Source organism: Ambystoma mexicanum, chromosome 3q (assembly GCF_040938575.1).
Source record: "Ambystoma mexicanum isolate Mex_15411 chromosome 3q, UKY_AmexF1_1, whole genome shotgun sequence".
NCBI classification, from domain to species: domain Eukaryota; kingdom Metazoa; phylum Chordata; class Amphibia; order Caudata; family Ambystomatidae; genus Ambystoma; species Ambystoma mexicanum.
Genome location: NC_090926.1, coordinates 1,174,294,945 through 1,174,317,488, shown reverse-complemented (window position 1 = coordinate 1,174,317,488; position 22,544 = coordinate 1,174,294,945). Strand labels below are relative to the sequence as shown.

Here is a 22,544-nt window from a genome sequence, read left to right as displayed (position 1 = left end):
AAGATTACACCCCCAATTCAAAACGGACACGGTTAGGAACTTCTTCATACCACTGTCGGACTGACGTGCCTCCCTGCCTATGACTCCCATTTCAATAAATAACAGACACCAATAACTGCAAACCTCAACTTGGACTAGAAAAAAAATCTATTTTGTTGCCAGACATTTAAAATATTTATGCTGTTTGGACACTTTGAAGTAACCGTTATTTTGAATTACACAGTGTCTCTCAGGCAAATGCTACTTTTGAAAATGTTTCGCCGCCACCGTTTAATCTTTAACGAACTTTTCAACGGCCAAACCGCTTCTGTTGGAAGATGGCCGCCAGTATGACTTGCACTTGATCTTGACGTGAAATGATGGCCGCCCGCAGCCCAATCCAACATGCTGTTGTCGCCCGGGATAAACGTTATAATGCCAGTTTCAAGATGACGACGGCGCTGACGCAGGCCGGGGGAGGAGTTGGTGGGTTATTTCTCACCGCTGTGCTTCTGCTACCGGAGACATGGCAGCTACCGTGATCGGCTATCTCCCCGACAGCATTCTGGTGGAGGTGTTCAGCTTCTTGTCGGTCCGGGACTTGCTGCGCAGTAGTCGGTATGTGCGGCGATAGCCCGGGCGGACCGAATTAGGGGAGGGTTTAACTGTGCAAAGGATTCTGGGAAATATGTCATAGAGCACACAGGCTGAGATAGTAGTTTGCTGTTCTTTGTGTTTTACGTTTATTGCGCACCTGCCTGGGTGCAAGGAGGAGAGTTCACACGTTTCAAAGGAGGATGTGATGAGGGGCGTGGGTGAGAATGAGAAGGAGGATGAATAGAGCAAGGAAGGGAATGATTGAGAGGGTGCAATTGCAATGATGAACAAGAGGAAATGTAAGCAAGAAAGGTTGAGAGTGAGAGGGTAGGTTGAGAGTGAGAGGGTAAGAAACAGTAAGAGTGGATGAGAGGGTGAGAGTTAGGTGGATGGTTGAGGTCAGGTGCGGGTAGGGTGGATGGAGGTAGAGGGAGTGGAGGTATGGTGGGGGTGGGTAGAGAGAGGTTTTTGGGGGCAGAGAGAGTGGAGGGTGAGTGGGATGGATAGGGCAGAGAGTCAGGGTTAGGAGGCAGAGTGGGGGTTGGTAGACAAGGTGGGGTTAGGGTGTGTGGGGGTCGAAAGAATGGATTGGGTGGGTTAGGGTAGAGCATGTGGGAATTGGGTGGGTGGGCTTAGAGAAAGGTGGGATGGGTGGATGATGGTAGTTGGTTAGGGGGCTAAAACATGAAGGACAAAGCAACCTCGGGAGAACTTGTCAAAAGTTGCCCATATAAAACCCAACCAGCATACTTAATGGGAGTGGGGTGGGGGTAGCTTGAGTGGAAGTGTGGTGGGGTGGTAGAGAGAGTTGGTGCTAGGCAGGTGGGATTTTGTGGAAAGGCAAACTCAGGAGGACAGTAAAAGATCCGCTATCAAAGTAGCCCAATATGAAATTGCTGCAAAGAGTGGGTGGGCGGGGGTAGAGAGAGGGCATATTTGTAGAAAAGCATACCTGATTGGCACAAATACTATTAGGGAACTTCTTATTGGGTAGCACGGCGGAGGAGTTTGGAAAGAGATGTTTGTGATTTGGCAGTTTAATGCCATGGCATTGCCTGTTGCTAGGCCAAGCAGATATTCTCAGCTCAGAACCCACATTCCCTCGACCTCTTCTCTAACAATGGTTTCATCAATTTTGCTCCTCAAGTCTCACAAAAATCCACCAAAACCAAACAATGAAGAGGGAGATTTTGCTGCCGGAAAAGCAAGCGTTGTTGATCCGGTAATCTGCATTAGTCCTACTCTTTCGCATAACACACCTTATTAGGTCCCGACCATCACATCAGGAATACATTAATTCTTTCTTATGTACCATACATTTCCCACCCCTCTCTACTGAGAGTATAAAACCCCCTGCCACCACAGCGTGTCAGTTCAATAACTCCTCACACTTAATGGCGGTTTTTACTCTGCACCAGGGTCGGAGAGGCATGTTGCATGTACTCAGATGAGGATGAGGTTGAGGCGATGAGATCTGGTGAAAGTATTCGGGTTAGTCCAGTTCGCCCCCCTGCACATTTTCTGAATAAGCACTGTGAGGGGTCAGAAATATGAGGCAGGCAAAATGGTAAATGTTTCTCACAAGAAGCCATTTTTATTAACCTAAAATGGTGTGATAAACGCCTCACTGTCCCTAACCTAATTTGGGTTTCCCTGCCTATGAAACTAAGATTAAAGGAAAAATACTCTTAATAAATCAGGATATCCGTTGCATGTAGCAAAAGCATTTCAGGTATTCATAAGGTTTTTGAAATTCCACAAAATAATAATTCAAACCAAATATTCTTGTAACCAGGGTCGGATCCCCATTCCCAGATTCAAAACAGGATTTTCAAACAAAAGTTGCAATGAATAATGTTCACTCCAATAAGCGGTTCAAAAGGTAACATACAAAAGTTTCTCCCAGTTGCCAAGTTCTGTTTCCAACAAAATGTTCCTTTCCTTTTGGAGGGTTTCACTTGGCTTCGTAAATGTCTTGGAATCAAACAAAGTTCAGCATTCTTCAACATTAAGCTATGTTTTCACTCTTCCAATGGATATTTCAATATGACTTTTTCTTCTCTTGCGAAAGATAACTAATGTACTCTTCTTTATACACAACAATGTTTTAGTCAGGATGGCGTCACCATCTTTCATCAGACATTTCAATGGCCTGGCAACTTTCTTTCCAGCACAACCTTTACCACAATATAGTACTTCAATGTCTTCTACCTGGTTCACTAATCTGCCAGGTCTATCACTAACAATCCCTTTCATGGTGTACTTGCCTGTCAGGATAAATCTCCTAACCGTACTACAAATACTCTGTTGTGTGGGTTACTTCAAAACATCAGTAAAGTCTTTGACGTTCAAGAACACAATTCACACCTTCTTCCATAAGGATGCAATACCCGTTGGTGCTGTTTGTTCCCCTGTTTATTTGGCCACATATACTGCAGGTTATTTTCCTCTTCCCCTTCCCACTCTTCGTGAGGAGGGCTACATCCCTGCCATCTTGAGTTTTTTTCGACACCGGAGACCGGCACAGTGTGTGGAGAGCTCCTCTCCCACTGGACAAGCTGCAACCACAGCACTTCCCACTGCGCAACCTCTGCAGTCTGGGCTTCTTCTGCTTACGACTCAGGCAGCACCATTAATTGCCAAAGGCACCGCGGTGGTCTGGCATCGTCGTACTGCCCCTGCTGCATACACTGCCAAGGATTACTTCTTCTGCTGCTACTCCCTGGCATCTGCATCTGAGGGGATTTTAAATAGTCAAAATTCCAGCTCGGGTGTAGTATATTGGCAGAAACACTAGACTGCATACAACAGTTCTGTGCCCCTGAATCCCTCTTCCTCGTCTGAGTACCTATGGCATTATGGCACTTGATGTCTTCAACATTCACATCTTCCTTCTTTTCATCAAAGAGTTTTGTTTTTAGTTTGACTTAACTCACTATGTCTTCAAACATGGCTTCAGATAAAGATCTGTAAGATATTTATGGTTGTTTCTAGTTTTCACAGTCTAAACCACATTTCTCAGAAGGGAGGGTATTGATGTTCTTATTCGGTGGTATTTAAAATTTGTGTTATGGCAATAGGATCTCTTTTCAAGGCAGCTCTAGCCCAAAGCATGTCTTTTTCACTTTGAACGTCAGTCTAACTGCACGATTGTGAGTAAGGTTGTTCTTGGTACTTTGATGGAACAGCATGTCCTAACACCTAGGAGTTAACATGCATGTTTTCTGATTTGTCTTGTAGAATTGGGTTTATGGCGTTCTTGGTCCATTTGCATTAGCACACAGTACTGTGAGCTTAAATTACCTTCACAACAGGAGATGTGTATTCCTAGAACGACTTGCATTAACATGTTATCTTTTTTTTCTTTTGTCGTGTTTTTTACTGTGTGTCCTTTATGTAATGTCCTTTTTACATATTGCCCTGAAGACGAAACTGGGTTTGAAAGGCATTCTCATGACCTTATGAGAATGGACTCTGTGTTCCTCAAAGAATACACATTATGCTTTTTCATTTTATTTTTAAGCATGTTATTGTTTGTGGTTAGTATGTTTGATCAGTACATTCAAAACACATAATCAGATTGTGGTTCATTCATTAGCCCTGAATGAGCACAATTGGTTGAGCCTGAGGTTTCCTGAGGAAGGTATCTCCGGGAGTGCTATGTTCTGATTCTTCTACTGACCATAATGCTTTCGTTGCCAACATTTTGGTTCTCTCTAAGAAAGGTAGCCTGACTCTGACAGCAAGCAATTTGTTAATCTGGCATCATGGACAGATCGCCCTCCGAAGGAGATGAATACCGCGTATCTCCTGATGGAGCGCCCCCTATTTCATTTGGGGAGTGCTATGTTCTGATTCTTCTACTGACCATAATGCTTTCGTTGCCAACATTTTGTTTCTCTCTAAGAAAGGGAGCCTGACTCTGACAGCAAGCAATTTGTTAATCTGGCATCATGGACAGCTCGCCCTCCGAATGAGATGAATACAGCGTATCTCCTGATGGAGCGCCCCCTATTTCCTTTGGGGCCTTCCCCAGGCCACCTGGGACTAGACTTTAGGCAGGGATTCTGTGACGACTCCGAAAGGATTCATCACAGCACTCACTGTGCCTCTGCCCATAGTGCCACCATGCCTCTAGTCAAGACACGATGAAAAGAGGCTGGCATGGGAACTTGCGTCACTGAATAGGCCAAAGCAATCACCTGTCAAATCCATTAGCCAATAGTAGGGACCGTAGCCCTCATGCCAGGCTTCGAGCCGCCAAATGTAACAAACTGTCTGACTGCCTAAAGTAAAGCAGTCCTGTCCACATATGTAAGGCATGACCATGTGACATTCAATTGGTGCCGTTACTCCTCTGACGAAGGAGTAGGATGAGGGGAAAATACGACGGAAGAACCATGTCCTGTACTTTGTGAAATTTAGAGAGAAACTTTGGAAGACACTGGAGAATAAGCAAATCAGGCTGGACCCGCAATAACTGTGCCAAACACAGCAGCACCCCAATCTCCTCCAACCTGTGGCCAGAGGTAATAACTATGAGAAACACAGCCTTCTTTATTAGGATCTTCCAGTGACTCCACAGATTCAAACCCTTAAAGCACACAACAGCAATGGTAGGCCCCAATGAGGAACATGCGCATACAACATGGGCTTGGTCAGCAGCAAACTCTTCAATAGCCACGTCACTAGCATCTCACCTACATCAAAACCCTAGAATCCCGAAAAGCCTGAATAACTGCTCGCTGAGGAGCTCAGCCAGGCCCATATCCCAGCCTTTTTTAAAGAACTGCAAAATCATCAGCAAAGAGCAATCCACCGCCTGAACCGGCTTCTTGGCCCACCACAGCACAAAATTCCTCCAATGCCTGTCATACACCTGTGTAGAAGACATCCTGGACTTTTGGACAGCAGAACCAGCTGCAGAGTCGGGTCCAGCTGATGCAACCCCTGCCTCTCCATTTTCCCCGTCCCCTGGGATACAGAAGGAAGGACTACTTGGAACCTTCCTGTGAGGGCGCGGGGAAGATGGCAGGAACCAACCTGGTGCCACCGGCCGGTCGAGCAGAAGAGGAAACTAAAAGCAGCTCAGCCACACCAGAGACACCACCAGAATCACCACCAACCTTATCTTGAGCACCACCATGGGAAATTGAGGTAAAGAGGGAAAAACATAGTGCAGACCCTATGGCCATGACACTGTAATGAAGTTGTTAGGGGCAGGCCCCCTCGGTCCAGCCGAGCCACTCTGGGGACCCGCAGGTGCGAGTCCATGGAAGCCCTATCTCCTTCCTGTTGCCCAATCAAGAGCGTCAGGTCCACACAAAAGGCAAGGAATTACTGCGGTTTATTATAATTAACGCACCTCAGGGATCATCGCATACATGGAAGATCGTCCATGCATCTCTCAATGGACCCTGGCTCTCGGGTGAGTTTTGTGGTGCTGACATCACAATTAATGTCATCCTCGGGAGTCGTCTCACAAACCTATCCTAACTAGGGATAGGCGTTTGAGTAGTAGGCCCGATATGGAAACGTATAGAGGTGCTATGTTATTGGCCCATGTAGTGTCAGGTGGTACGTTTAGCCATTCCCAAAAAGTTGTTACTTAAAGTTGTTAGTCAGTAAGCCCTGTGATTGATCGGTTATGATTGGATGAGCCAGGAACCTAGTCCCCAGTACTGGGACTAACACTGTTCCCAGCCGTGGAACACCTGTGAATAGTGCCTTGTGTAATTATGTATCAGCAAGGTGCAACTATGTGTCAGCATCATGACGGTGTGTACCCCATATCTGTAATGAGCGTGCTCCGGTTCCCAACGCAGTGCTGTAACGTGACTGTAACAACTTTGTTGCAGCTATTGTCTGGACGGCAGAACAGGTTGCTTTTCTCAAGTCCCAATTTTGGCAGCCCCTGAACTCGGCGAGATCACGCCAGATTACTTGGAGATCATGCCTGTGAGCCCGGGACCTCCGAATTGTTCTGTGTTTTGTCAGAGAGCTTAATGTCACTTGGGTTCAGAGTGAGGAATGTCATTTGCAACATTGCAACCTTCGTGGTGGCTTTGCTGCTGCAACAGTAGTTCTACTTGTGTATAATTCTGTGAGGCGTGGGGTCCCATTTTTAAGCCGATGTCAGCCTGCTGGATTTCTTAAGCCATGGTCTGGCTTCTACTACACACATCTTCTTAATAGTCTATAGGTTAGTGCGTTATGGCTCTCGGGTCTCTGCCACACCATGGGGTTATTTGCATACGAGTGTCGGCATGCATGTACACAAACTCTTCTTGCTTCTTGCGTCACCGCAGTGCTGTAGGAGGTCTAATGGCAAAATAATAAACATGCAGTATGTATGTGTCACTCTCCTCTAACTATAGAGCTGAATATCTGTGTTCTTTGTGTAGTTGAGCATGTATGAGTGTCCAGGGTGTGCGGATAGCACGTGTGCTTCATGTCTACCGTAGGTAAGTCGTAATGGTGTTCCTACAGCTTGGTTTCTTGGAGCTTAATCAAGTCTATCCATTCAGCAGTCTCCAGCTCTGTCTTGCGTCTACCCGTTCACTTTGGGTAAGATTCACACTACTGCTGGATTGTATGTTCTGCTGGGAGGGTATCTCTCATGATAATTATCCATCGTGGAAGCAGTGGGAATGGGTGCAAGTTCAATTGAACGCCGGCCATATTGTCACAGATTCTTCTTCCTGTTGAAGGGTCTTCCGGGACGGGGGGCATGTTCTGATTCTCCCTCTTCAGTCCCCCCTCTGGTCGACTTGTCAACCACACCACCATTATCTCCCCTATCGTCTGCCAGCCACCATACCTTTGTTATTCCTGCTGTCCGTAATAATTGACACGATCTTTGAATGATCAGTATGTATACGCAGCCTTCTTCAGGCTTGGAGTACACACACTTCCCAACATACTTCTTCAGGTTGTGAGGATTATCAACCTTCAGTCCAGGTGGGAACATATCAGATGCTGCTGTCTCAGTCTCTCTCTTTCTTGGGCCAGCACCTTTAGGCTATCTGCCAGCCAGGAAGGCATCCATGACCAGAGATGGGCAAACCAGTTCTTGTCCTTCCCCGTCCCCCATCGCTTCGGCTTCCATTTTTGCATTGGCAGGGATGAACGTGCAGCAGGAACTTCTTATTTTTGCGCAAACTCTGTGATGAGATCTAGGACATCTGTTCTTTAGTGCCACCAACCTTATCGCTCGGAGCACTTCTTTTATTGCGTTGAAGCCATTCATTGTTGAATTGATGGTGACCATGAGTTTCCAACTGGTAATTTGCAGCCATTTAGCATTGCCATACGCTTGTACACCAGGAAATGGAGATGCAAAGAACATTTGTGTTCTGCTGAATAGTCTGTGGGAGGCGGTACCTCATCTAGTACTGCTTCAGAACGTCCCCACAAGTAGTTTCCTTCTCTCTTCACCCCGCTGAGCCTTCAATGTTCATCTGTTTCTCCTGGTTTGTTGGATGTGAGGGTTATTGATCTCCTTTTACTTTTATTTTATTGTATTGCATGTTAGGGAATTTGTCTAGCTGAAGGTCTTTCTGTGGCACCACCAGAGAGGTGATGTTCACATGCACCAGTGAACATATCCCCGCCCCCCAATTTGGAGGCAGCTTGTCGTAGGTCTTTGTTCAACAAGCCCAATAGTGATCCATTAGGACGATTGCCCCGATCCCCGTATCTCGTATAATTTCTATTTTTTGCACCCAACGTTTTCTCTCACTTATTCTTCATCATTGTTCTGGAAACAGAGGTTAGTGGGATTATTGGTACGGGTCTAGCTTCGTTGTTGACCCATGTCAATAATCTTGCACTTTTTTCCCACTCCTTAAGGCAATTGTCATTTTCTTCTTGTACTTTAGTCACTGCTGCCTTTGCTAGTGTTACTGCTTTGCTTCCCACTACTCCGTCTACCCAGCCATCATTCGTGTATACTTGTCCATAGATCAAAATGTGTGGCCTTTTCCAGCACCCTGGTCTCCTCCCATCTCTCTTGCTCTCCACTTGCATGGTAGGTAGTTCAAAGTTATCGTTTTTGTTTCTCCCTTTTCTGGTCCCTCTGTAACGTACTGCAGCCTTTCAGCGAGTTGCCAGTAATTGTTCATAATGAGCAAAGTCTTGATCTAACTGTCCTCATATGGAAAGGTCGCTTTGGACATCCATCTTAAGGTGGCTGTCTTCCCTTGGAATCTTCCCCAAGTTTGAAACATTGCTAAGTAAATAAGGCATCGTGCTGTTGCTGCGGGTATTTCTGTTGCTACGAAAGGTTCTGGAGGCGCTCGGGGCATAGGGGATCAATGAGCAGACATAACGGCTCTCGTAAGTTGTGTCCCTCCGAATTCTGTACATGTGTTTGTACCAAATGTTGGTTATGTGTGCAGTGTCTGTAAGATATGTTTCTACCCCTTTCATGTCTGTGGCAACACTGCGCTTACCTCTCCTTAAATTTTCAGCAGTATCGCCTGTACCGCCTGACACCGTAGTGCATGCAGCTTCGGTCGGTGAGTTAGTGTGGAATACAGAAGAGACAAGCGAAGCAAGAAAGAGTTGCCAGAAAGTGGTTGCTAATAGTCCAGTAGGAAGCAGTAACCACACCATAGACAGTATTTTTTGCATTATTTTCATCTTTGCCACTTATACTGCCGATGGATCCGATGAGATGATAAAGTTGCCCGCCTGAAAATCGCAATAAAAGGCGACATCGTACTTGTAAGTATAGTCAAGCTCCGCGTACTAAATAAACAAGTGACCATGCAAACATCTGTTCCCAAATTCTCTGTATGGAAGGATGTCGGAGTGTGGATAAGACCGGGTATGCGCTCTGCTCAAGTTGTGGGTGGGTTTGTAGTAGGTATTCAAGAAATGCGTAGTAGTAAATTCATGGTGACCGGGGCCTAAAAAATGCATATGTCTTATAACATGGATAAATTGGTCGGAGAGTGCTTCAGGGTGTTCAATGGGAGGCAACATCAGAGTCATTTCCGAACACCTACACCGTTTAGTACTTGTACATCAACAATCGCAGAACCCTGCATGTGCGAGAGGAGAGAGAGGTTAAGACGGTGTTATTCGTAGTCGGTAGCACAAACTGGAACTGTTTGTGTGTGGTATGGCAAATTAAAACATGGTGCTACCATATGATGTCTTCATATATTCCACTTTTATGGAAGGGGGCTGAGAGTATGATATGGGAATACTTGGGTTACTGAGTGTCCTGGGGATAGGGCAGTGGTCAATCTGTACTTGTATGTCTGTGGGAGGCTCAGTTACTTGGGAACGTCTGAGCATTGCATGCCCAGTTGGTTTTGGGTCATCAGGGTCTTGGGTATTTGGGTTGTCTTGTTGCTGGTTGGCTGATGCAACGTTGGTCTTGTCGGCTCCTGCAGCAGTACGTTGTGGTGAAGCCGATGGTTTATAAATCTTTATCGTTCAGTTGGTTCCAAGCCAACCTTCCTGGTAGCTTCACTGTGCTATACGTCACAGCCTGTACAATGTGTGGGCCGGTGAAGCGAGGTGAGTTCCAACGCCGAATACAATTTCGCAGGAGCACCTGGTCGCCTACTTGAATAGGTGTTTCTTTCTGTGTGTCCGTGTTACTGGTATCCTCCTGCGTGTCGTCTTCCGGCTGTCCCCTTGTTTCCATCTTGTGAGAGATGAAAGAGATGCTAGAAACATAGAAGTTACGCAATCGTACAGTTCCTATCCAAGTATTTCTGCTGTATTTTGACAATCCCTCAGAGCTCTTGTGGGTGGAGCTAACGGAAGGTGCATTCTGCGCCCTATCACCTCCTTGTGGGACGATAAATGGTGGTCTTATCCTTGCTTATTTCGTAATTCGAATAAGACAAGCAGTAGGTCAGCTCTTCTTTTTTGTGCTATGGTGATTTTATGCAATACGCTCTTTCAGGAGACCATTGAGGCTGCCCGCAAACCCCATTTGCTTGCGGGGTGTAAGCGCAGGCGAATTTGTGTTTATTCCTAATAGGGTGGAACAGTTCATTGGTGAAGTTAGGTCCGTTGTCAGACCGCAGGACCTCAGACGCCGCATCTTGGGTCTCTTACTAGGAATTTTGCTACTCTGAGGGCATCGGCATGGGAACATGGCCCAGCCGCTGCCCACCTAGCGAAGGGACAGACCACCACAATCATGAAACGGTACCCTTGACATACTTGGAACATGTCCATGTAGTCCATTTGGAGATGCAAGAACGGCCCTTGGGGTCTGGTTATTGTTCCTGTTATTACTCTGTGTGAGGCCAGCACTAAACTGTTGGCACGTCAAGCAATTGCTAATAAAGTTTACTACATGGCTGTTTAGATCGTGATTTTCAAATGCGTGCTGCAATGACTTCTCGCCCAGTGTGTGCAGGATAGTGCAATTGCTGTAATGCTGTTTATAGGAGCACGCGTGACATGACCACTTTCCCCGTGTTGTTTTGCCGCCATAGGGCATCAGTAGGGGACATGGAGCATCCTCTCTTTACCCAAAGTTCCTTCTCATCTCGTGGTGCTGCTGCCTGTAACTCCATCATCTGCGTTTCTGGTAAGTGAGTGTATCCATCCTTTAATAACATCTATCTCGTCTCACCCCTCCCCTTTGCTTTTGCTCCTCCTTCAAGTCCCACAATTGCTATGAAATATGTTGCATGTTTTGCCTGTTCTGCTTAATTCCCTCTTGAAATCGGATCTTCTCCATTTGGGTGAGTCTTGCATTTCACTAGTGTTACTTCCTCTGGGTATGTTTTAACATTTATTAATTCCCCTTGGAGTAGGGCATGCTGCACTGGGGTCCAATCTGCCCTATTGAATCCCCTTCTGAGACATCCTGCGAGCCCAGAATGTACCGTGGAGGTGACATAAGCACCATCTGAATATATTGTCACTCTTTTCCCTATGCTATTTTGTAATGCCAGTATTAATGCCATTAGTTCTGCAGCTTGTGCTGAGTAATGAGGGGGTTAACAGACACTGTACACCACTTCACTTGTCCAATCTTCCTTCAGCTTTACTACTGCTGCTCCAGTTCTCCTAACCTTGTCGGTTTGTACAACACCTCTTTCTCCCCCCCAACCCCCTCAAGTGCATCATCCTCTACCTTGCATGTCTCGGCGTGTCTCATTGAAGAACTCAATATTTTGTGTACATCTGGTTGTCCGACATCTACGAATTGTGCAGGGTTAACATTTTTGCACCTCACTCTTGATCATATTATTTCGTACCCTGTTGCTCTTTGGGTTGTTAAGTTTGCTTTTTGGTTTATGCAGTATGCAAAGAGGGCATGGCATGTTCCACGTAAAGTGGTGTTGCGCATCCCATGGTGATTGATGATGCCTTTTCTACTGCGAATGCTGTAGCAGCCAAATATTTTTCGCACGGAAATTACCACTTCATTACTGGGTCCAACTGTGCACTGTAATATGCTATTGGCTTGTGGCTCATGTCTGTCTTTTGGGTCAGTACTGCTTTCATAACCACGCCATCTGCGTGGGAAAACAGGAAACATTATTTTTTGTAATCTTGGGTCTTTAACACTGGTGCTGTGCTTATTGCTTCTTTCATTTTGTTTGAAAGCATCAGTAATTTCTCTTGTCCATCCCAGTGGCATTGCCTCTCTGCGCTTCCTTGAGGGCCGTTGGTAGTGGACATGCATAAGAGCTGTAGTCGAAGACTCATGCTCTACAAGTTATAATCAGAGGAACTGCTGCAGCTCCCTTACTGTTTTAGGCTGGGGAGTTTAATGTATTGTCTGTGCTCTTTTCGAGGCTTTGGGTCTCCCGTCTTTGGATATTATCTGCCCAATGTATAATACTTCCTTTTGGCAGTACTGAAGTTTGTCTTTGTCTACTTTGTACCCCTTGTCTGCCAACACTGTGAGTACATGTACTGAAACATTCCTACACTCTTTCTGTTTCACTACAAGATCAGTATGTCATCTACATACTGTAGTACTGTGTTGTCTGTTTGAACATTGGCTAGGTCCATCTGTATTACTCTTTTGAAAATGGACAGTGACTCACAGTAGCCTTGTGGCAACCTGGTTTGTTTCCACTTCTGGTTGGGGTAAAAAAAATCTTGTGAGTCTGGGTGCAGTGGTATTGAGAAAATTGCCCTTTTGAGATCGATACCAGTAAATTATGTGGCTTCCGCTGGAATTCCACACAGAATCGTTGCAGGGTTTGCTGCTACAGGATACTCTGCTTCTACAATGTGCTTAAGTGGGCGGAGATCTTAAATAAAACGCCATGACCCCCCCCCTTCTGCCTTGCGAACAGGGTACACTGCTGTGTTGCATAGAGACTCTGATGGTACTGGAATGTCCCTCAATAAGTGCGTTGATTGTCTTGTATATGCCCTAATCTGCCTCTTTTGTCACTGAGTATTGCTTGACTCTAGGTAGTATTGCACCGGGTTTCAATTTTATTTTAACTCCCCCTGTGCTTTTTATGTACCCCACATCATAGGGACTTGTGGTCCATAAGTTGTTCAGTACCTTGGCCAGGTCTTTCTCTATAAATGGGGGTGGAGCTTCCATCGTCATTTTCTGTGCTACTTCCCTGTACGTGATGTGTAGTGTCTTCCGAAAAGAGCTCCTCATCTGTCACCTGGTCAATCTGCATCCTTCTGCTGCTGCAAGTATTGCCCTCCATGGTCTGCCTTGGTTATCTACTGCATGCACTGCGATCCAGTCATGTCGTACTACAATCCCTTCAATGTCTACAACCTCTGCCATTCCTTCTTCATCTGATGGTGTTTCTGGCCTGAATCATTATTTACCTGGTCTTCTACATACCTTGCCTGCTATCCCTGGGAACCATGCAAGGGTCAGGTCTGTACCATATTGGAATAGTTTGGGGTCTGCTGGCTCCCCCCTCTATACTATTTTCCCACAATGCGCCTGGAGAAGTTGCCTTACTGTGAGCATGTGTATTCCTGGTGTTGAGCAGAGTATGCCTTTGCCTGTGAATGAGATGGTCACGTTGAGTCTGCTCATTATATCTCGACCCATTATGTCTACAGGTGCACGTTTGGAGTAGAGTAAGGGTAGTGATAGATCGTGCTCCCCAATAGACAAGGAGATGTTATCAGTAAATGGAACAACCTCTCGAGCCCCAAAGAATCCTTGTGTGTTCATGGCGTCGCCTGACAAAGCAAAAGTCCCTTAGCAAATACATGACCTAGTCGCCCTAATGTCAACAAGAAAGGAACGTTTTGTCACTTGTCGTCGCCCTTATGCAAGTTTCCTCCGTGACCGACAGGATGGGACACAACAAGTTTGTCTGTTGGCTGTCCTATTGGGGAAATAAGGATAGTCTGTTCCCTGTGTAGGGATTGTTTCCTACTATAGTGACCCCCTCCCCTCTTCTGAATTGATACCATTGCTGTCGTGTCCATGAGCTCTGGGGAAGGGGCACGTACTTGTGCTCGCTGCTGTGCTGGTGTCCTCGCTTGAGGCAGCATCGTTTGCTGTGGTTGAAGATGCTTGTTGGTGTTGTGCCTGTGGGGGGTAACTGTGTCTGTTGCTGCATGATTTGCATCGGTCCATGTTGTTGTATTTCTAGGACTGAGTAGTCATTCCGTCCTCCCTGATACCCCTGTTCTCCCCACCCTAACTGGCCCCCTCTGTTTCTACATGCTCAGGGAAATGTGCCCTAGTTGCCCACAGGCCCAGCACTACAGTGGCTCCCTTGCTTGTCATGGGAATCCCCTTCTCCCCCACCTGGCCCCTGCTGCATTTGCTGTGTGTATCCCCGGAACCCTCCAGTGTATTGGTGTGATAATGGTCCAAACCCTCGTCCTCTCTAGAAGCCTCCCCTTCCTCTGAAACTCTGTGGGTATCCACCTCTCCCCATATACCCTCCTCCCGTGGGAGACACATCTATTGGTACAGTGCCGTATGACTGTTGTGGTTGGAGCTGAGGTTGTGGTTGTGAGGTAGCTGTTTGTGCCTGGGGACTGGGGCTCGTATCAGTGTTCCTTCTAGAGCGTATTTGGATAATTTCTTCTGTACTAGCTTAGCTTCATCTGCCTTCCTCTCCTCTGCCTTCTGTTTCATTTTTTGTTGCCATAACATTCAATGATGTACTATGGTGAGCTGTATCTCTGGCGACGCCTTCGCTTCCACCCCTACCAATTTTTTTCTGTATTGCCTCTGGTAATCCTTGCACCAAGATATGATAGAATATTGCTATTGTTTTGTCCCACGGCTCACTATGGTCCTCTCTGTCACACAGATTCGTCATCAATGTTGCTACAGAAACTAGTTGAGAAGTTACATTTTCGTGTTACCAGACTGGGGTCGTATGGTACATTAAGATCGATGTCTGTTAATTTACATATGTCCTTCTCCCGCACACCCTGGCGAGCCACGTCATGTCCGCTTGGCACTCCATGGTATTCTACTGGCCCCTTCCTTTTTGTCTTCTTCTTGCCTTTTCCTGGCTAGTTCAATTTTTTACTTGGTCACTTACCTTTTCCAACGCCCGTGCTTCCTTCCTACTTTGTTTCCTTGCCCACCGTTCCATCCTCAATTGTTTCAGTCACTTCTCCTCGTACTTTGGTGATTCCTGCAGTAATATTTTCTTTCTCAACGATGCCATCTACATCTTTCTTCCATCACCTCTTTCTACTATGTCCTTTTGTTCATTTTCCAATAGTGCCAAATACTCCCTTCGACTTTGCTCACGCTACTCCAGTTCACTCGCCGACTCTCGCCTTCGTGCTTTATCTTCCCTTCTTAATCTTGCTTGTCCACCCTCTTGAGGTTGCTCATTTCCCTTCTCCTCTTATCTATCTGCCTTCGCACGGCACATGTGTCCCAGCTCCAGATTCTCTATTGTCTTCGTTGCACCTTATGCTTCCCCCCGTTGTAGTATCTGTGCAGCTATCCACTCTTCTGGCCCAATACCTGCAAACTCTTTTAGCACACTGCAGCCCCTCCCTGTCGAGGTCTGGGCCATCGGCCGCCTGCTCTATCCCTCGTGGTGGTTCTGTTTGGGCATATGGGGGTGGTTTATAATTGGGATTTGAGTAACCCTCTGCTGCTTTTAGTTCTCTTAATGGGTATAAGCCCTGTTCCTCCTCCGCATCATTAGATATTGCACTCGGCGGAGCCGAAGTCTGATCCCTCCTCCTTCACCTCTCTCGTACTCATCATCAATGGCCTGTTCTCTTGGAACATACGCCACAGTTCAAATATTTCCATGCGTTTATCTAACCTTTTCCCTTCGTACATACTCTGTAAATTCGTCAAAAGTGATTGCTGCACGTCTTTAGAGAAGCTGCCATCGGGCGGCCATGGCCTCGCTATTTTCCCTTCTGTGCTTTTAGACCATTGTATACTGTACTTCACTCTGTTATCCATATATGGGGGCAGGGTCTTACAAAGATGCTGTATGGGGGTTACCGCCCACTATACATGGTCCCCGCCCCACCATACGAATACATAGCAACCCCTTTACCTGACCTCTAGTCGAGGTTTTGGATATCCGCTGTCACGGCAGGAAAAGGTTATAGTACACTGTTTATCAATATTATTCACTTCCAGCCCCTGCGGCTCTACACCTTACCTAGCGAGCTCCGAAGTCAGCCCAGCCTTCACCAGCCAGCACTGCCGCTGTCCAGCACACCACTGCAACCGTGCACAGGCACCTTCCACGCACTAACACTTATTCACCTGGCCTTCAAGCCCAATTTCACAACACCAACTCCTCGCCTTCCCAACACAATGTCCTATGCATCAACCTATGGTGACCCAATCTAAAGTTCAAGCAAATAAAGAGACCATTGTGTGCACATGACTGCCTGTTTTCCCCCCCACTCCCCGCAATACACCCCAAACCCCAAAATAACCCCACAGCTGTCTCCCACCGCTCTGGGGGTGGAGTGTTCTCTTTTTGTGTTTGCTGCAACTGACGCGTCCTCTGATGGCTGAAATGCCTCTCTCCGGGAGGCTTAACCAGAACACCTTCCGAACTAAAACGTCCAACACATAGGAATACCACATATATACGAGTTGTCACAGTCCGAGCCTACTGAACCCACAATCCTTGCTCATCATCAGTGCCTTTTGCCACGTTACTCGAACAAACACAGAAAAGGGACTTCTATCTCCGCTCAGGTCCCTACCACCATACAAGTCAAAACCACTCCAGCAGTAACATTAATCGCACGTTACACCTCCCGCCCCCCCGCATACATAAAACCCACCTACACAACACATTGCCTGTTATGTGGACCACACTTAGGTTCTTCTGTCTTCGTCGATGCTGCTCGGCCGCTGGCTCCCCGTTAACCACTCCTCTCGCCCCTCTGAACTGCGCTGACACTTTGCCGACTGCTGGCGAGATAGATTTCTCAAGGCGGCTCCCGTCGGCCTGTCTCCGGTTGCGCTGTCAGGTTGTCTCTCAATTCCTGCGAGGGTCCTGCAGCCTTCTGCGTCAGACGGCTAAGGAGGTAGCTTCTGGCCGGGGGTGGCGCCACAACAGATCTCGCTGGGGCCTCCAACTTGTTAGGGGCAGGCCCCCTTGGTCCAGCTGAGCCACTATGGGGGCACGCAGGTGCGATGTGGAAGGCCTAATGCCTTCCCGTTTCCCATCAAGAACGTCGGGTCCGTACAAGAGGCAAGGAATTACTGCGGTTTAATATAATAAACGCACCACAGCGATCACATACATGGAAGTGTGTCCACCCATCTCTGAACGGACCCTGGCTCGCAGGCCAGTTTTGTGGTTGTTTGACATCACAATTCACGTATAATAATAGTGTCAAGTGGTACGTTTAGCAATTCCCAAAAAGATGTTACTTAAAGTTGTTACAGTCAGTAAGCCCTGTGATTGATCGGTGTCCCCCACTGTCCACCCTGAGGGTCTTTGGCTATGATTGGATGAGCCAGGAACCTAGTCCCCAGACCTGGGACTTACACTGTTCCCAGCCGTGGAACACCTGTGAATAGTGCCTTGTGTAATTCTGTATCAGCAAGGTGCAACTATGTGTCTCCATCATGACGGTGTGTAGTCCATAGCTGTAATTAGCGTGCTCTGGTTTCCAACGCAGTGCTGTAACGTGACTGTAACAACATTGTTGCAGCTATTGTCTGGACAGCAGAACAGGTTGCTCTTTTCGGGGTCCCAATCTTGGCAGCCCCTCCGCTCAGACAGATCATGCCAGATTACTTGGAGACCTGCCTGTGAGCCCGGGACCTCCGAATTGTTCTGTATTTTGTCGGAGAGCTCCCCTCTCCTGTAGACAGTGTTACTTAGGTTCAGATTGAGGAATGTCATTTGCAACATTGCAACCTTGGTGGTGGCTTTGCTGCTGCCACAGTAGTTCTGCTTTTGCAAAATTCTGCGAGGCTTGTGGTCCCATTTGTAAGCCGATGGCGGCCTGCTGGATTTCTATTATACTTTCTTCTTAATAGTCTATAGGTGTCGTGACCCTCGCCCAAAACCCCCTCTGGCAAACCCATTGGCAAAGTGGAGTCAGGACTCTGGCCTCTAGAGCCTGGCATCCTCTTCAAAAGCCCTCATGGGGTCAGTCCTGGCGCCTATGGCGGCAGTCTCATACACCATGAAAAACAATGTGCTTGGGAACTACTTTATTGTATTGTCAGCCAACATGGAGGCATCCACATAGCTTGGTTCCGAACCAAGCTATGCGGTCTAGGGTTTTGGATGTGGCCGCCTAGGGACTACTTTACCTGGACTATTTTGTTGGAGCTGTTTAAACCACACCCGAGCAAGACAATACGCTTTGCGTTACTTTGCAGCTTGCAACGTGACGCTCACCGTGTCCAGCTATTCCCTCGAACCTCGGAGAAGCAGTACCTGCAAGGAGACAAAAGGAACATCATTAGCAGCATCTTACCTGCAGTCTTCATCTTTAAACACTCGCAGCTACTGAGAACAGCTTCCTCGAATCTGCACGCCTCCCGGACAGAACGACCTGAAAGAGGAAGATGGAGGCAACATTAAAGAAAGCAGTAGAGGCATTTACACATTACAAACTGCTCAAAAGGCTTACCTGGCTGGTCGCCTCTCGGCTGGCACCACTCTGGACATTCCACTCGCGCTGAAGAACACAGCGACCTACAAGGGAGGAAAACACAGGTTAGCAAACGCAAGACTTTGCAGCGCTGCGTATAGCGCTTACTTACCGCATCGTAGCGCTCTTAATGCGCCATCATTTACCAGCGGGGCTCAACCAACCCATTTCGCCACGCTGAAGCTCTGCATACCTAAGGGAGAAAAAAGAGACATTTTAAACAAAGAAAGGCATGCAGGATAGCAACAAGAACAGCAATAAGACCTACCTGAACAATATCAAACGGGCCGGCGTCAGTGAAGTAACTGGACCGCACTCGCCCATGAAAGACAACACGCCCCTGCAAAGAAGGCAGGACGGAGAGCACGCCTAATACTACCACAAGGTGAGGAGAGGGCGCCAGAGGGACTGAAATCATATGGAGGGTGGAGGGAGGTGTCATGATTCCTACTCCTGTGCATCTGGACCAGGTCCATCTGTCCCAGGAGCAGGCATCCAGATACTTGGGAAAAACCCAGCAGCCCTGGCTCATAGACGGGTTCAGTCCTGGCGCGATAGGCGCCAGGCTCATTTGCTTTCACTTACCTCATGCAGACCATGCTGCTCAGCATTCAAGCCAATGTGAAGTCTGAAGGGGGACTACTTTATGTCGGGGACCATTTTCTTACTCGGGTGTGGTCTTGGAAACCTCTTACCTGGGACTACTTTGAAGGCTATTTAAACCACGCCCGAAGAGCAGCTCACGCTTTGCGTTATTCTGCATCCTGCAGCGTAACACCCGCCTCGAGTCTGGAGCTCCTAGAGAAAAGGGAGAAAGAAGGAAAAAGGTTAGAACAAGAACAATACTTTTTCCTCACCTGATTCTGGATCCATCGCTCATCCGAATAGGAAGAAAGACATTATTTGATGCGCGTCACATCGCCTGCTGCAGCGCCGCGCTATACTCACCAGCCTTCGCAGCACCTCCACGATCCACCTCTGTCTTCTTCATTTCTTCACCAAACTCCGGCACCAAGAAAACAGCAAGGTGAGCCGAGTGAATAATAAGGCTGTATTAGTCACCACAATAGACTTACCTGATTTTACCGTCGGAGGCATTCTTCATCTCCACGGGCCGGTGCAGTCTCCTTTCATCTTTGCCGAACTCCGGCATCTAAGGGGAACAAAAGGACAGCCAGGTGAGCCGAAAGAACAAACCAAGGGAATCTCCTTCACCATAATAGACTTACCTGATTTTACCGCCGGAGATATTATTCCTCAAAACGCCATAATTCTCACTCAGCACCTGTAATAAGAGAGAAGGCAACAGATTACATACAGGTGTCATTTACCGGACTGTGTTGGATACTACAGACTCTTACCAGCCGCACGAGGAAATCTTCTCTAGGGTCAAGCTGCAAGGAATCGGACAAGAGTGAAAGTCAGACATTTTGAACTCTTCTGAACTATATACTTACGATCCTCGGCAGGAACCTCAGAGTCAATATTGTTCTGGAACTCTCCAATTCCTTCGGACCAGTGAAGTAACTGGTTATCCACACGCCCCTGCATTCTACGCAGGATGGAGAGAAAACCTAAGGTGAGAATATAAAGAGACATCGGAGGTGATTAGAGGGGAGAACAGTGGGGGGTTATCACTCAAATCCACGGGTGGCTAATTCCCTTTCTCCACTTTCAGAAGAATACTTCTTCGGGTCAAGCAGACGAGATTAGGTGGTCCAGTCTGTCATCTCTGCACTACGTGTCACGTGGGTGGAAACCGCAGTTCCGATCGACGCCCCTGTGGGAGCCAGGTGAGCGTAACAGGAGGATACTTAACCCAGTTGGTCAGTCTTGAACACAGTAGTCTTGTATTTTCAGGCAGAACCTTCCCCGCAGACCACATCAGGGCAAAGCTGAAAAGCATACCAGCGAGTAACCCGGCTGGGTGGCATCCCTGTGGATATCAGGTGAGCGTAACAATAGGTTAGTGCGTTATGGCTGTCGGGTCCCTTGAGTGTTCCTGCCACACCATGGGGTTATTTGCATAAGAGCGTCTGCAAGCATGTACACAAACTCTTCTTGCTTCTTGCGTTACTGCAGTGCTGTAGCGGGTCTAATGGCAAAATAATAAACGTGCAGACAGTATGTGTGTGTCACTGTCCTCTAACTCTAGAGCTGTATACCTGTGTAGTTGAGTATGAATGTCCAGGGTGTGCGGATAGCACGTGTGCTTCATGTCTAACGTAGCTATGTTGTCATGGTGTCTGTACCGACAAGTGGTTTGGTTTCTTGGAGCTTAATTGAGTCTGTCCATGTAGCAGTCTCCAGCTCTGTCTTGCGTCTCAGATTCGTACAACTGCTGGATTGTAGGGTCTGCTGGGAGGGTATCTCTCGTTATAATTATCCGTCGTTGGAGCAATGGAAATGGGTGTAAGTTTGTATGAACGCCGGCCATATTGTCAGTTTCCTCTTCCTGTTGAAGGGTCTTCTGGGACGGGAGGGGCACGTTCTGATTTTCCCTCTTCAATATCCGGTCCTGGACAGGGAAACCTTGAACAGAACCGGGGCAGCTTCGTATCCTGAGGAGAAGCGAATGAGGCAGCACTGGCACAACGAACCTCCTGCAAATCAAGAAGAACACCTTCAGGCACAGCAACCAAAAGGGAAAAAGTAAACACCCTGCTTGGACATTGTCCTCTCCTCTTATTGAATCTCCTGCAGAAACTGCAGGTTGTGCTTGGCCCAGCAGCCCAACTCAAAAGCCAGAGGCTCCAGCTAAACAATCCCTGTACTGCAGACCCCCTAATTTCTGAAGGTGGACTGCCCCATCCAACGGCAGGAACACTCGCATCTGTGCTGTCCAAAAGCAGGCTCCAACGTACTGAAGATCCCACGACGGCTTCAACCGCTGGTGGTAGATCTCTTTCTTCCGCTGGCGCCTCCCTCTGGAATAGCCTCCTACATCCCTGAAACTTGAGGGGAGTCCTCTTCGGTTCCGTAAGCACCTCCAAAACCTTTCACTTTGCGGCTGCTTTTTCTCCTCCTCTCCCTTGCTGATTTCCTGGCTGACACTGAAACTGCACTGGTTACCTGGCCACCCTCTGATCTCAGGCCCAGGTCCACTCCCCGCCAGTCGCACTCCTGCACTGCCCTCCTGGCAACACCCCACACATGGTGACTGTTTTCTGTATCCCTACGGTCCCATTTCCAGCACTTGACACCGGACGTCTGCACTTACCCTCTCACTTGCCACCTGCTGGCCGTACCTTTACTTATTATTTGTCTTATCCCATGTACTGTACTGTCTTCTCCTCCCTCCCCCTTCCCCTGCACTTGCGCGATCTGAATGACATCATTGTCTGTCTTCCCTCTGTTTCCCCCCCTCCCTTGCCTCATCGTGCCTTGAAACACTTGTGTATAGGCGCGTTATAAATGCCATATCATAAGTGAGACTTCTCCAGGTTGAGCAGAAATCACAGCTTCTGAAGCACCCTGCACATGATCCCCACGTGCCCTAGCAAAAGCTCCATGGAGGAAGCGTTGAGCAGCCACCCGTCCAGCTAAGGAAATACCTGTATTCCGCTAGTGTGAAGGAGTGCTACCACCGGAACCAACACATTGGTAAAGACTGTGTAAGGGTGCAGAAGGAGGAGACTGACCTACAAGTGGCATAGTGATTGCTATAGGCTTTTATTTGAGATCAAAATAAAGATAAAACCTACCTCTTCCTATATCCATGGGGGTTTCCCTGCCCCAACTATAGGGCTAATGGGTCTGTCGGGATGTCTTGGAAATCGGAGTCAAGCGTCCTGTGTCAAAATGTCCTTATTACTGTCCCTTACAGTTATAATTAAAAATTGTACCAAAGTTCTTGGTCCAGAAGAATGACTCCCTCCTGGACTAGAAGCACAGTACTGGTTCAAAGTGTT

At 47.5% G+C, this 22,544-nt stretch overlaps 1 protein-coding gene across 1 annotated transcript in view; it reads left to right on the top strand.

Annotated features, from left to right (window-relative positions):
* The first annotated feature begins 242 nt into the window (after positions 1–242).
* The window catches only part of FBXL12 (F-box and leucine rich repeat protein 12), a 42,190-nt gene continuing 19,888 nt past the window's right edge, over positions 243–22,544 (top strand). The window contains exon 1 of the mRNA XM_069604029.1: positions 243–597. Coding sequence (XP_069460130.1) covers positions 506–597 — 92 coding nt within the window. The 5' untranslated portion in view covers positions 243–505. The remainder of the gene's footprint in view (positions 598–22,544) is intronic.